General features: G+C 30.5%; 2 protein-coding genes across 2 annotated transcripts in view; both read left to right on the top strand.

Annotated features, from left to right (window-relative positions):
• The window catches only part of LOC125837375 (probable protein phosphatase 2C 10), a 1,808,044-nt gene that overhangs the window by 261,039 nt on the left and 1,531,700 nt on the right, over positions 1 to 15,305 (top strand). The gene's annotated exons all lie outside the window — the stretch shown is intronic.
• Positions 6,007 to 6,606, top strand: LOC125837416 (uncharacterized). Its single transcript, XM_049516547.1, has one exon. The coding sequence runs from the start codon at positions 6,007 to 6,009 to the stop codon at positions 6,604 to 6,606; it is 600 nt and encodes a 199-aa protein (XP_049372504.1).

Here is a 15,305-nt window from a genome sequence, read left to right as displayed (position 1 = left end):
GCAACTGTATTAAAGTTGAATTAGATCTATTTCATAATTGTATTAAAATTGAATTAAAATCATGAACAATATATTTATAATACATATTTCAAATATATCATCGTCTTATATAATTCAAAATAATTTATAAGATACATATAATACATGTTTTATTCACGAATAATGATATATGTTTGATTCATTTTATAAATTATTGTCTTGTCTTTCGTTAGTTACGTTTTCAATTCATTCTTAATTCTCTCTTCTAATTCAACTTTAATACTGTGTAATACAATTTTAATTCAAATTTAATTCATTTTGAAGTTTTTTGATTTATTTGTTACTATTGGATACTTATTTAATTCATTATTGATATAACTTATAAGTTTAATTCAGTTTATAGATCATATCATGTCTTTCGTTAGTTATGTTTTTCATTCATTCTTAATTCTCTCTTTTAATTCAACTTTAATACTATGTAATACAATTTTAATGCAAATTTAATTCATTTTGCAGTTTTTTTATTTATTTGTTACTATTGGATACTTGTTTAATTCATTATTGATACAAGTTTAATTTACTAAATAGATCGATGTATGGTCTTTCATTAGTTACGTGTTTTTATTCATGCTTAATTCTCTCTTCTAACTCAACTTTAATATTTGTGTATACACTTTTAAATACAAGTTTAATTCATTTTACAATTAATTGGTTGATTTGTTACGATTGGATTACTTGTTTAATTCATTATTGATACAAGTTTTTTTCGGTTTATATGCAAATCAAAGAATGCTCTTTTGTTTGCTACATTTTGCATTCATGTTTGATTCTCTTATAATAATTCAACTTTAATATGTTTGTAATACAATTTTAATTCAAGTTTAATTCATTTTGTAGTTTCTTATGTCTCTTTATTTGTTACGATTAAATTACTTGTCTAATAAATTATTGATACAAGTTTTATTCAGTATAAAATCATTGACTACTCTACGAAAAAAAAGAAAAAAGAGCAATAGTAAGAAAGGGAGAAAGAGCAACAAAAAAGAAAGGAAGGGAGAAGGAACAACAGAAAGAAAGAAAAAAAAAAGGAAGGGAGAAAGAGCGAGGCAGAGAAAAGAGAGATATTAAAGAAGTTGTTATAAATGGTAATAATTAAAGAGTATGTTTAAAATAAGTAATTATTTTTTAAAAGAAATTCACTCAAGTAATTAATCATTTCTTTAATGTCCTATATCATTTGACCCATATATTGAAAAGTTAATAGGGTTTAATATATTTTTTCCTTTTTACTCATCGTACCAAATTCTTACGACGTCTGACTCAAACTCCGAAGGAGAGGAAAACAAAAGAACCGATGAGCGCTCAGGTACTTTTTAATGAAAGGTCCCATATTTGTATATGTGTGATAAATTGTTGGTAAAATATATAAGTTATTAATATTATTATATTATTATATTAGTTGGGTGAGGGAATTGAATTGCGTGTTGCTGCAATATTGAATTTTTAGGGTTGGGGCGTTATTTTCTAAGGAAAAAATTGGATACGTTAAAGGGGAAAATTATAAAGTAATGATGACAAATTTTAACTTCAGCCTTTTCCTTTGATAAATGTTTATTTTGTTCCCAAAATCAATCTGTATCCTCGTATCAACTTTAAATACTTGGCTATTATTTCCTCTTAAGGTAATTTGTCTTCACGAAAAGAATCTTTCTACAAGTTTATTTAAAGCACGGGTTCAATAACTTTTTATCTAAAATTGTTCACTTATATTGGAATGCTAGTATTAGTATATTGGACGGAATATTATTAATTTAGGATGTGGATATTAGGATAACATAATACTGTTAAATTTATAATATTGAAGAAATTGAAACTCAATCCTAGACTTGAAATTTGGAAAATATGAGAGTTGACATGTTAATTGGCATCAAGATTAAGAATTTGATTATAGATTTGGGTGAGTTTTTGGTCTAGTCTAGACATATAGTAATATGAGTGTTGTTAGTTTCGAAATCTTATTGTGATTATTTATTTGAATAGATTGCATTGATTTGGAAGCCGAACGAAAAGGGAAGGCTCAAGTCCTAAAGTGATTGTTTGATTATTGAGACAAGTGGATTTCTAAATCTTTGTTAAGTGCATAGAGTCGTGTATTTCCTTGTGATATGTGTTGGGGAGTAATGGGACTTGGTGATAGGTTGACTTGTCCATGTTGAATAATTCTAACGATGAAAAAGGGGTAATATAAGGCAATGTGATTTATTGTTGGTGTGTGATGTGTTAAGAATGATTTTGAAAGGCTTATTGATTCATTGTTGGTGTTGTATCACGATTGTGTTGTTGTGAATTGTGCAATGTTATGAAAATGGTCATCTCTTCATTACTGTGAACATGTTATTTGCATTGTTTTGATACATGATTGTGACAAGTGTTATGCGAATTGAGAAAGAATAAGAAATTAAAGAGGATGTACCATTTCGAGGGACATGTCGCGCGCCGCAACGGATACTATATATCGAGGGACATATCGCACACCGCGATGGATACTATTATCGAGGGATGTGTCGCACGCCTAGACGGATGCATGGATAGATATGTCCCCCATGGGTCCCTGACTGAGAGGCATTGGGTGTGTATCGTTTGGTCAGACATGCATCACTATACTTGACATTGCATTGCACATTTTTATCATTGATGTACTTGATCTTGTGTGTTGTTGATATTGTGAGTGCCTTTCTGTGGAAGTTGTGATTGATAAATATTGAGTTTGTTGTTGAGGATATGTAATTGTTAGAGTGTTGTTGTTAAGTTGTGTGCTATGTAAACTGTGAACTGTTCGGTTGGGGGTTTTATTAGAGGCTTGTACACGTGACAATCAGGTTTTGAGGGTTTTATTAAGTTACTTATATTTTATTTCTGCACTTTATCGTAATGATTGAGTTTTAGGCTGACTTGTCTTGGTGGGATAAGACGAGTGTCGTCACGTCCATTTTTGGGTCGTGACAGCAATGTACAAATGCTTGTGCATTAAATGAAATCAAATTCAAGATCAGTTCATACACATGGTGGAATGGCAAAATTGAGGAAGTCAGTATTTTCAAAAGACTTGATAGGGTATTTGGTAACAAAGAATTGATGAGATTAATACCTAACAGTGAGGTACATCATCTAATAAGACAAGGGTCAGATCATGCTCCCCTACATGTGATTGGTAACAGTTTACAAGACATGGTGACAAAACCTTTTAGGTTTTTAAACTTTTGGACCAAGCACAATGAATTTAAAAAGGTTGTGGAAGATAACTGGAATGGGGAAGAGATTAATGGGATTCCTTTCACAGTGATTCATAGTAAGATGAAGAGAATTAAGTTTGTACTAACAGCACAGTGGAGTAGAAGAACCTTTGGGGATATTTTCAGAGAATTGCCACCTTAGAAGACACCATTAAAGTTATGGAAATACAAATGGAGATTACACCAACAGTAGAAAACAGAGCCTTGCTTCATAAGGCAGAAGCTGAGTTAAAAAAAATATAGACATATAGAGGAGGAGTTTTGGAGGCAAAAGGCAGGAATTAAGTGATTTAAAGGAGGAGATAGAAATATCAAGTTCTTTCATGCTTATGTAAAAGGGAAGAGGAGAGAAATACAAGTTGTGTATATTCTTACCAACCAGGGGGACATAATCTCTACTACACGAAATATAGGGGAAGAAGCAATAAATGTCTTTAGGGAGCAGTTCAGGGAGAATCAAGAGACCACCAACTATGATATGCTGGAACACATTCCTACTCTAATAAATGAGGAACAAAATGTTGATATGGGAAGAATGTCTACAGAAAATGAGGTCAGAATGGTGATTTTTACTCTAAATGGGGAGAGTGCTAGTGGGTCAGATGGTTTTTCATGCAAGTTTTTTTAGAGCAGCTAGGATATTGTTGATAATAATGTGACTAATATGGTGAAGGATTTTTTCTGTGGACAAGACCTACCCAGGTACATTACACATACCAATTTGGTGTTCATACCAAAGAAGGAGGTGGTAGTATCTTATGGGAACCTTAGGCCAGTAAGTCTAAGTAATTTTGTCAATAAAATACTTTCAAGAATCAGTCATGAAAGAATAGTGACAGTGCTCCAGGAATTATTTCAGCGAATCAATCAGGTTTTGTCAAAGAAAGAAGCATAACAGATAATGTGTTACTGTCCCAAGAGATAGTAAGAGACATAAACAGGAGAAATAAACTTAATGTGGTGGTAAAGTTAATATGGCAAAGGCATATGATAGGGTATCTTGGAAATATTTGGTGAGAGTGATAAGAAAATTTGGATTTTCTGAAAGAATTATAGATATGGTAGTAAGACTGATTAGAAATAATTAGTATTCAGTCTTAATGAATGGATAGTCATTTGGTTTCTTTTAGTCTTTCAGAGGGATAAAATAAGGAGACCCATTATCCCCGACTCTATTCATTATTGCAGCTGAGGTACTGGCAAGAGGACTCAACAGTTTGTATGAAGATTCAAATTTCAAAAATTTTGGGATGTCTAAATGGAGCCCTGAAATCAATCATTTATCGTATGCAGATGATAGTATACTCTTTTGTTCAAGGAAATCATCCTCAACTAGAAAGATGATGCAAATTCTAAGGAAATATGAGCTGGTTTCAGGACAAATGATTAACCTGAACAAAAATCTGGTCTACTTAGATGAAAAAGTTTCTATAGGAGTTTGTAGTAGGATAAAAAGACTCACTGGAATTAGACAAGGGTCTTTCCCTTTCATCTATTTGGGATGCCACATTTTTTATGGAAGGAAAAATAAATCACACTTTGAGAATTTAGTAAAGAAGGTAATGAAAAGATTAATCTCCTGACAAAACAAGCTCTTGTCCTTTCGTGGAAGATACATTCTGATAGCCCATGTATTGCAAACAATGCTCGTCTATTTATTGTCTTCCATGAAACCCCCCCCCCCCCCCCCCAAAGTGTAATTGATCAGTTGTATAAAAATTTGCAAGATTTTTCTAGGGTAATGCAACTGGAGCCAGAAACAAACATTGGGTATCATGGGATAATATGTGTTACCCAAAGGAGGAAGGAGGTTTGGGTTTCAGGTCATTACATGACATGTCCAAAGCTCTATTTGCAAAGCTATGGTAGAACTTTAGAACAACTACATCCTCTCCCTGAGAAAGTTACATGTTGAATAAATACTGCAAAAAACTTCATCCAATTTTGGCTAAAGGACAAGGAACATCACATGTGTGGAGAAAGATGACTGTTATTAGGGAAGAGGTAGAGCATAACATTTGGTGGAAGCTAAAGGATGGCAACTCTACTTTCTGGTTTGATAACTGGACCAAACAAGGAGCACTCTATTAAGTAGAATGAGATACTGCAGTAAATGAAGAACTGGAGGTAAGGTCTTTCAGTATATATGGAACCTAGGACATAGAAGGTCTGAGGAGGGTATTGTCTGAAGAGATGGTTGTATATATTGTGAATCATATTAAGCCTCCAGAAGATAACCACAACAATGATGTGACTTGGTGGATGGGTAATTCACAAGGATTATTCACAGTCAACTCGGCCTGGAATTTAGTGAGGCACAGAAAAGAAAGAAGAAGGGACTTTGATTTCATATGGACAAAAGGATTGCCATTGAAAATCAATTTCTTTGTTTGGAGGCTATGGCTCAGTAGAATTTCCACAGATGAAACTCTGGAAAAAATGAAAATTCAGATTGTATCACGATGTTGGTGTTGTGAAGTAAAGGCAGAAAAAACTATGATACATGTTTTCCTAACAGCCCTCATAGCCAAGAGGTTGTGGAGGCAGTTTGCTATTTTTGCAAATATAAATATGAAGGACATGCACTTACAACAACTTATTATTCAATGGTGGAGTCTAGATGCCAATCCTAAACTTCAACTACTATATAGAGCAGTCCCAGCAGTCATTATATGGACAATATGAAAAAAGAGAAACAATTTGAAACATGAAAGACTATTACATTTGAAAACATATGGAGCAAATAGAGGAGATGTTGATGAAGCTAGTAAGAGGAGTGTATCCTTGGATAAGAGCAGAAAAAGCAAATTGGCCACACCTAATAGCAAAATTGCAGAACTATAAGCCCAAGATATATCACTACAATGTAGTTTGGCAAAGGCCAGAGAGAGACAAAGTAAAATACAACACAGATGGTGCAAGTAAAGGTAACCCTGGAGATAGTTCCTTTGGATTTTGCATTAGAAATCATGAAGGTAACTTACTGTATGCAAAGGCAAAAAGAATTGGAGTGACAACAAACACAAAGGTTGAATCAATGGCAATCTTGGAGGCTTTGCAGTACTGCATGGGGAAGGAACTAATGGGAGTTATAGTTGGAAATAGATTCTTTGAGCCTAAAAAAATGATTGAAAAACAGTGGAAGGTACCATGGGAGATGGTAGAAAGGATTGAGGAAATAAAAGTTCTTGTACACAAGCTACAAGCTACATTAACTCATACATTTAGAGAAGGAAATTGTGTAGCAGACTCTTTAGCAAATGAGGTGGTGGAATCACAAACCACAAAGGATTTCAGGAGCTACCAAGTTCAATCAGAAGACATATTAATTTAGATAAAGCACAGGTACCAAACATCATATTCAAGAAAAGAAGAATCATAACACCAACATGTTGATAATGAGGAAGAAAAGCATAAACAGTCAAGAACAAGGGAAGCATAGATACAACAGTGTAAGAATAACATTGAACAAGAACAGTAAACATCGAGAAAGTGACAAGAGAAAGACTAATTACATATGCATTAAAGAGGGTTAGGACTATAATTTCCAGCTATCAAACGCTCCATCAAGTCGGATCGCGGAGCTTTAGAGCTATACAACACACAATGAAGCGAAATAGAGAGGGCGGGCTCAATGACTTACAAGATTAGAGATAGCAGAGCAAATACTAACGGTCAATTGAAAAGAACCCCGACCATCTGAGGAGAAAAGAGAAAAAGGAAGATATATATCAACAATATATAGGATAGAAACGACAAGGAAAAAGAGGATTGAGTCGTACCAGGAGCTAGAGAAGTAGATCAGCAATGCCAGTGCAGCCATGAGAGAAGAGTCTTTAAATTCAATGAAGAGAGAGTAAGCTTCAAGACAAGAGTATGAGGAATTACAACAATGGACTAGACTAGGGAAGAGCTTTTAGAAACTCTTCACCTTTTTTCTTTTGGGTCGGGTCTTTTTTTGGACTTTGGTCATTTTGTGTTCTTTGTTGGGAAAATTTTCAAAACAGCAATATTTTATCATCTAATAGGACCCCTTGTCAACACTTTCAATATTTATTGAAAATGTCAATATTTTGGTTTGTTATAATGCTGACTATATTTATTTAATTTATTTAATTTGAAAGAATACAAATTTTTAATATTTAATAACAGAATGGAGAGAATCATGGGAGAAAAAATATTTCAAAAAAGGTAAAAATATTCCCTTAATTTTTTATCCTTACTTGTTTGAACTTTTTAAAATATGATTTTATCTGAAATGTATTCGGATGGACTTCTTTAAATATGATTTTGTGTGTCATTATTTTAAAATGTAATTGAAATATAAATTGCAAGTGATATTGAAAATACAAAATGAGCCAAATAAAATACAAATCTATTTACTAATAATAGTATGAATACGTATATAATGAATACGTAAATAAATTATATTTTGGCTATTTAGAATTGAAAATGAATACAAAATCAAATCTAAATACAAATTATCTGGTATACAAAGTGATATTGAAAATACAAAATGAACAAAATAAAATACAAAATCTGTTTTATTGATGCAATTAGGATGAATACCTATATAAAATAAATAAATTGTATTTTGGTTATTTAGAATTGAGAATGAATACGAAATCAAATATAAATACAAAACTTGATGGTATACCATTAGGACGAATACAAAATCAAATCTAAATACAAACTATTTGATATACAAAGTGATATTGTAAATACAAAATAAGCAAAATAAGATAAAAACTTTGTTTTACATATGCAATTAGGATGAATACATTAATAATGAATACATAAATAAACTGTATTTTGGTTATTTAGAATTGAGAATGAATGGACAATTAAGAACTTCTATCCGGCAATTGATTCATCAAGTTCTATGGATTCAAGAAGAGTCTTTCGGAACCATCCATACAGCGGCGGCAGCGGAGATCTGGAACCCGACAAGGAAACCGCCCGAGCCCTAAAACAAAATCACAAGAAAATCGAAAAAAATTATTTAAAAGACTAAAAATCTGAAATACATAAATAGTTGATGATTATCTAACCAAACTCACATTCTACTAAATCTGAAATATTAAAACAAAATCACAAGAAAATCAAAAAAATAAAATAAAAGACTAAAAATCTGAAACATATAAATATTTGATGATTATCTAACCATACTCACATAAAAATCGAAAAAATTGACGGGAAATCCGTAATATATAAAACCTGAAATACAAGATAATCGGTGATTTTAAAAACAAAATCAACATAAATATCACTAAATAATCGAAATTACCTTTAACAATTGAGATATTTTTTGAGTTAAGTTAGAGATTTGTTTAACAAATTAGGAGAATCATTCATAATTTGTATTTCTTGACCGGCAAAGAAATTTGAAGAAAGAGAAAATATAAAACTTGAATGATGGGGAAAAGAAACGTGAATGATGGGGAAAGAAATCGGTAGTTTTTTTTTCTTTTTTCTTTTTTATCTGTTATTGGATTAGAATTTGGTCTAATGATGGACTGATTTGTGGGGGGGGGGGGGGGGGGATGGTAAATAAATAATAATATTTGAATACAATTATTTTGTAAAGTATTGACATTTTGACATTTTGACATTTTAAATAAATATTTTAAAGTTTAGTTGTTTTGATTAATTATGTTAGGTATGTTGACTAGATTGCTATTTCTCCCTTCTTTGTTTCATGTTTTTTTGTAGTGGGCCATGCCTATTTAGGTTATTGATAAAAGGGTCTACGGACTAAAAATTCACTTTTAAAAAAATTGTTATAACAACTGCATATTCTTTTTGTTGACATGAAAATAACATAAATTAATTGTCCGAGCACTCATTCTTTCACTTCTAAGTTATCCCTTTGACGAAAAAAAATATTATTCACATTATCTTTCAATATACTTTACTTTAATTGAAAATCAATGTTTAGCTATAAAAATTTAAAATTTAATAATTTGACATATTGTAAGAAGTATAACTAACACAACTCCATCTTCATAAATTCAAATAAAATAATAAATAGTTAAAATAAATTAGGACTTTAAATGACAAACATTGAATCATAATTACTTACTTTTTTAAAAAAATAAAATGTTTTGCTGTTATTAATAAAGTATTACTGCATTTTCTATAAATAAATGAGTATAAACTATACTAAATAAGATTTAAATAATAATTTTATAAATATAAAAATAATATTATTAAACCAGTGCATATCACGTATACGTATACTATCAATAACTAGTTTACCACTTTACCTCCTTCATTGTAAAGAGGTCCGCAGACATTAATTGAAATAAGATGCAAGCAACTGGTTATTGACGTTGACTATACTTCGACCCTATTTGGCCTATGCTAAAAATTAAGGGGAAACTTTCACATATAGCCACTCAAAAATAGTCTAATTATTCTCCATAGCTATAGTTTGATAATTACAATTCGTAGCTACATGTTATATGGAGGAGAGAGGTGAGCGAGACTGGGAGAGAGAGAGGAGAGAGGCGAGAGAGAGGGGGAAAAGAGTGGAGAAAGGTGAATTGTATATGTATATAGGTTAAATAATTGTATATTATACATATATATTTGTATATATGGCAAGAGAGATTGGGAGAGGGAGGAGAGAGGCGAGCGAGATTGGGAGAGGGAGGAGAGAGGCGAGAAAGAGAGGGCAGAGAGGGAGAGAGAGGTGAATTGTATGTGTATATATGTTAGATAATTGTATATTATACATATGCAATTATATATATATCAAGCGAGATTGGGAGAGGGAGGAGAGAGGCGAGCGAGATTGGGAGAGAGAGGAGAGAAGCGAGCGAGAGAGGGCAGAGAGTGGGAGAGAGGTGAATTGTATATGTATATAGGTTAGATAATTGTATATTATACATATGTATTTGTATATTCTGACGAATTATACATATACAAACATGACTAATTATACAAACTCGAAGTCAACCCGCGTAATTAATGTATAATGTTAGTCGTAAGTGGTAATTATAGCAAACTATAGCTATGATGAGTAATTAAGTAGTATAAGTTTGCTTAATCGCGTAATTTCCCCAAAAATTAATATTGTGAGAAATAATTCAAATAAAATATTTAAATATTAGTATAACATTAACATGAAGATAATTAGACGTGTTTATTTTACAAGAATAAATTATATCTGCGGTATAAAATTCAAAAAATATTAAAGTACAGTTATATAATTGTAACAAGAATATAGAGCAAGTGTAATTTTAATTTTTATCATTTAAATGTATGATTAAGATCTCATTAAAAAGGAATGAATTGCTATACGTAGTAATCTAGAATTAATAAGGGATATATGGATAAATATGTATTTATAATAGAAATATTATTTTTTTGTCAAGAAACATAAAATTTTAAGTTATTTCTTAATGTGGAAAGCTCTACTATTTAAAAGCACTTTCACTTATGGACAAAACACCCTAAATTTCTTTTTTTTTTTAAATAAAAGAAAAATGTTTGGACCAAAGAGTACCTATACCAATATCAAAGTTGTACTAATTTATTGAGAAAATTCTATATAACAGTAAATTATATATAATAGCAAATTATTAATTCAAATTAAATGCTATAAATATAGTTTGATTTAATTGTACCTCATAGCAAACTGTTGCTATTTCGCCTCTCTCCTGGTGAATCTCGCTCGCCACTCTCGTTCTCTCCCTCGCCTCTCTCGCTTTTTATACAAACGCAAATGTATAAAATGTGTTTGTGTTTGTATAAAGCGAGAGAAAATTGCATATATACATATATTTTCGTTCCCCTCTCTCCCCTCTCCCAGATCTCGCTCGCCACTCTCCCAGATCTCGCTCGCTCACTCGCCTCTCTCACTTTATACAAAAACGCAAATGTATAAAATGCGTTTGTGTTTGTATAAAGCGAGAGAAAATTGCATATATACATATATTTTTGTTCCCCTCTCCCGGATCTCGCTCGCCACTCTCACAAATCTCGCTCGCTCACTCGCCTCTCTCACTTTATACAAACACAAATGTACACATTGTGTTTTGTTTGTATAAAGCGAGAGAAAATTGTATATATAAATACAAATGCATATATTTTTGTCTTATACACTTATGATTATACAAATACGATCTTCCCCTGCCCAGTTTTCTTTTGTCTTTCTCTCTTTCTCGTTTTATACAAACACAGATTATACAATTGATCTTTTGTATATGTATACCAAAGCAGATTATACAACTGTTTTCTTTTGTATATGCATAGCGAAATTATACAACTACTTTCTTTTGTATATGTATAGCGAAATATACATATTTATGTTTGATATGGAGCGCAATTATGCAAACTATAGTTATAGCATATAAATATGATTTTTGTGTTTCATATATGTGAAGTTGCTCTAATTTATTCTCTTCCGTTCATCTTTACTTGTCCATTATATAATTTTAAAATGTCTACTCATATTTGTCTAATTTATAAAACTAATAAATAACTTAACATTTTATCTCTATTTTATTCTTATTATTAAATATTATTCGTTTTTCAATGTAAACAGATAACTTATATTTAATTGGGGTGAATTGCTAAAATTATTTCTATCATTTATTGCTTCTTAATTCATAGTTCAAGTCAACAGTGGATAATTATTATTAGAGAAATATATTTTACAATTAATTTCATGGATTTTATTGAATCAAAGTCGAAAAAATTAACTTTTGTGACCAAAACATAACTCAATTATTATGCTTATATATTAAAGAAATAATAAACACCGAAAATGTTATCTGATTCTGAAATAATGCAAGTAGGCTACCATGTTGTAAATTTGATTTCATCAGTAATTAACTTTACATAATATCCATATGACATCACTTAAAAAATATATTTTAAATTATTTTGTTTTGTTAAATTCAAATGCCGCCAGTGGTCGTTGGTTGAAGCATTGACCTTATTTGTCACAAAAGAATAGCACATGGAAACACACACCATAGCTTCCAAAATAATAATAATAATAATAATAATAATAATAAATCGAGAATGGTACATCTTGTTGGGTTCTGAAGGGTGATTATGGCGTCATGCGGAAGCTTATAATTTGCAAATCATATGATTGATAAATTAGATGACGAAAACTTATACTAAAAACTAATATTATTATATAAAAATTAATATAAAGAAAAAATATTAAAATTGTTGAGAGATTAAATCTACCCATAAACAAAACTCACTAAACAACTACATTGTGGATTCTATTGTTTTTTTTGTTAGAAGAAACAAACCTATATTTATAGAGTCCTAAAACATTTCCTACTAGAAAAGAAGTCCTAAAAGGAAAGAATAAACCAAATATAAAATACTATTATATTTTCCTTTCAAGAAAAGTAAAAACATTTATGGTAATGTTTTGTTTTTTCTTTAAGGAAAAATAAATATTAAATTATGGTAAGAAAATCAGGGCAAAACCCTAACAAATCTCCCATTTTGGCTGGATTTTCTTGACAAAGCTTGATATGTCTTCTTCATTGCATGATAATCTTGATCTGTCTTTCTTCACACAATCTTCATGTATCACTGCTGCTTATAATGATTTAAAATTGATATGGGTTAAAACTTGGAGCCCTATGTTAAAAGTGATGAACATGGTTGAAAGTGGAGCTCATGCGTTAAAAATAATATGCATGAGTTAAAAGTGGAGCTCATGCGTTAAAAGTAAGATGCATGAGTTAAAAGTGGAGCTCTTGCGTTAAAAGTAAAGATACATGAGTTAAAAGTGGAGCCCGAGCATTAAAGTTTGCAGGGGTTGAAAGTTGGAGCCCATGCTATAAAATAAACATGAGTTGAAAATTGATTTTGTTTTAAAGGATGGAGTAGCGGGATATTATTGAAAATATATTTGAAAATTTTCTCCACATGTAGTAGCACAAAAATCTTCATTATCATCACATTGATTACAAATTGATTTGAAACTATCTTGAGCATATTTTCAACCTCATTGAATCATAGGACCGTCGGACCATAGGATCGTTGGACCATGTGCTCTGATACCACTTGTTGGGTTCTGAAGGATGATTATGGCGTCATGCGGAAGCTTATAATTTGCAAATCATATGATTGATAAATTAGATGACAAAAACTTATACTAAAAACTAATATTATTATATAAAAACTAATATAAAGAAAAAATATTAAAATTGTTGAGAGATTAAATCTCCCCATAAAAACTCACTAAACAACTACATTGTGGATTCTATTATTTCTTTTGTTAGAAGAAACAAACTTATATTTATAGAGTCCTAAAACCTTTCCTGCTAGAAAAAAAGTCCTAAAAGGAGAGAATAAACCAAATATAAAATAATATTATATTTTCTTTTCAAGAAAAGTAAAAACATTTATGGTAATCTTTTGTTTTTTCTTTAAGGAAAAATAAATCTTAAATTATGGTAAGAAAATCAGGGAAAAACCCTAACACATCTTTCTTTTTCTTTTCTATCTCTTTCTTCTTCTTTTTTTCTACCGTTCTACTAAAAAAATAAAAATAAAGGGGAAATTAAGTAAATACTCAATAAAAACAAAATAATTACAAACATATACCCTTTTACGTTCATACCTCCACTAAATAATTACATTATATACCCCATAATTAATTTTGTTTAACTGATACTAAAGAGGTATCATACATTGTATTGATATTACTAAGGCCAGGGGCGGATCTATGAAGGGGTGTGGGGGTGTCACGCCACCCCCGAACTTCGATGGAAACTCTATATATATATAGGTATATATATATATATAAAGCGTGCTACCTAGAGAACAAAATTGGCTTGTGGTGCCATGGTAGGAGGGCAACTTTTGAAGGATGATGTTGTGGGTTCGAATCCCATTTGTATCTATTTTTTTGAGAAATTTACTGCAGACGTTTTTTAAGAAAAATAAAGGCTCCAAGCACGTTTATTTAAGGAAAAACAGCTGGCACATTATTTTATTTTTTTTATAATTGTTATTGACTTAAATTAAATTAATTACATTATTACTCTTTTGACTTTTCACTTGTTTATTTACTTGTAAAGTTGACTTTGATTTTACCTGTTGCTACAACAACTGTGGAAAGAGCATTTTCGTCAATGAAGCACATAAAAAATGAAGTGCGGAATATTATTGGTAATCAATATTTAAATGACTGTGTAGTGTGTTACATAGAGCGTGATGTATTTATAAATGTTAGTGATGATGTTATTATCGATCGTTTTCAGAATATGAAAACTCGTCGAGGACAATTGTATATGAATGATGAATATTTATAATATTAGTATTATTAAAAGTTTTAAATTTGTTAACTTCATGCTTTTAGTGTGGAGTGTGGATTTGTAATATCTTATTATTTATATTTTATTGATTGATTTATGATATATATCGAAAAGACGAATAATTTAATCAAATATAAAATTAATTTAATTGATAAGTCTATTTGGCACCCACGAACTCTAAATTCTGGATCCGCCACTGACTAAGGCTGATAATTTCGCTAAATTGATACCAAATCAATATATATATATATTGGGAAAAAAAACCGACTATACTTAGATTGGTTTGGTTTTAACTAAAAAAAGTCAACATAAGACTAAACCAACCCGACATTATATATATAGTTTTTAAAATGATTTAGTACTTTTAAATTATGATCATTTTCATTATGACTTATCAATTTGCAATATTTATTTTATATGAATTCATTATTATTTTTTATCGAATATTTTGGTGTCATCATTCATTTTATATTTTGTGTTATTTTCTTAAGAAACACCTTAGATAGTTGTATTTTGGTTGGACTAAAGAAATATTTGGAGCACAAGTTAATTATTTGTTTGTATGAATACTTTACCGGAAAAAAAATCAGAGTTTTATTAGTTTGATTTGGTTTATAAATTTAAAATTTTTATACAAATGATTTGGTTTGATATTTGAAACACCCGAACTAACCCGGTCATGTACACCTCTACAAGAAACCTTAATGATACTAATATATATAGTATATGATAC

This window comes from Solanum verrucosum, unplaced genomic scaffold, assembly GCF_900185275.1.
Source record: "Solanum verrucosum unplaced genomic scaffold, falcon-dt-bn FXZP01000147.1, whole genome shotgun sequence".
Lineage (NCBI taxonomy): Eukaryota > Viridiplantae > Streptophyta > Magnoliopsida > Solanales > Solanaceae > Solanum > Solanum verrucosum.
Note: the sequence above shows the minus strand (reverse complement) of the source record. Positions and strands in the feature narration are given on the sequence as shown.

What these genes read in the sequence shown, in the direction of transcription:
- LOC125837416 (XM_049516547.1), top strand. Translation starts at nt 6,007, where the DNA reads ATGGAGCAAATAGAGGAGATGTTGATGAAGCTAGTAAGAGGAGTGTAT.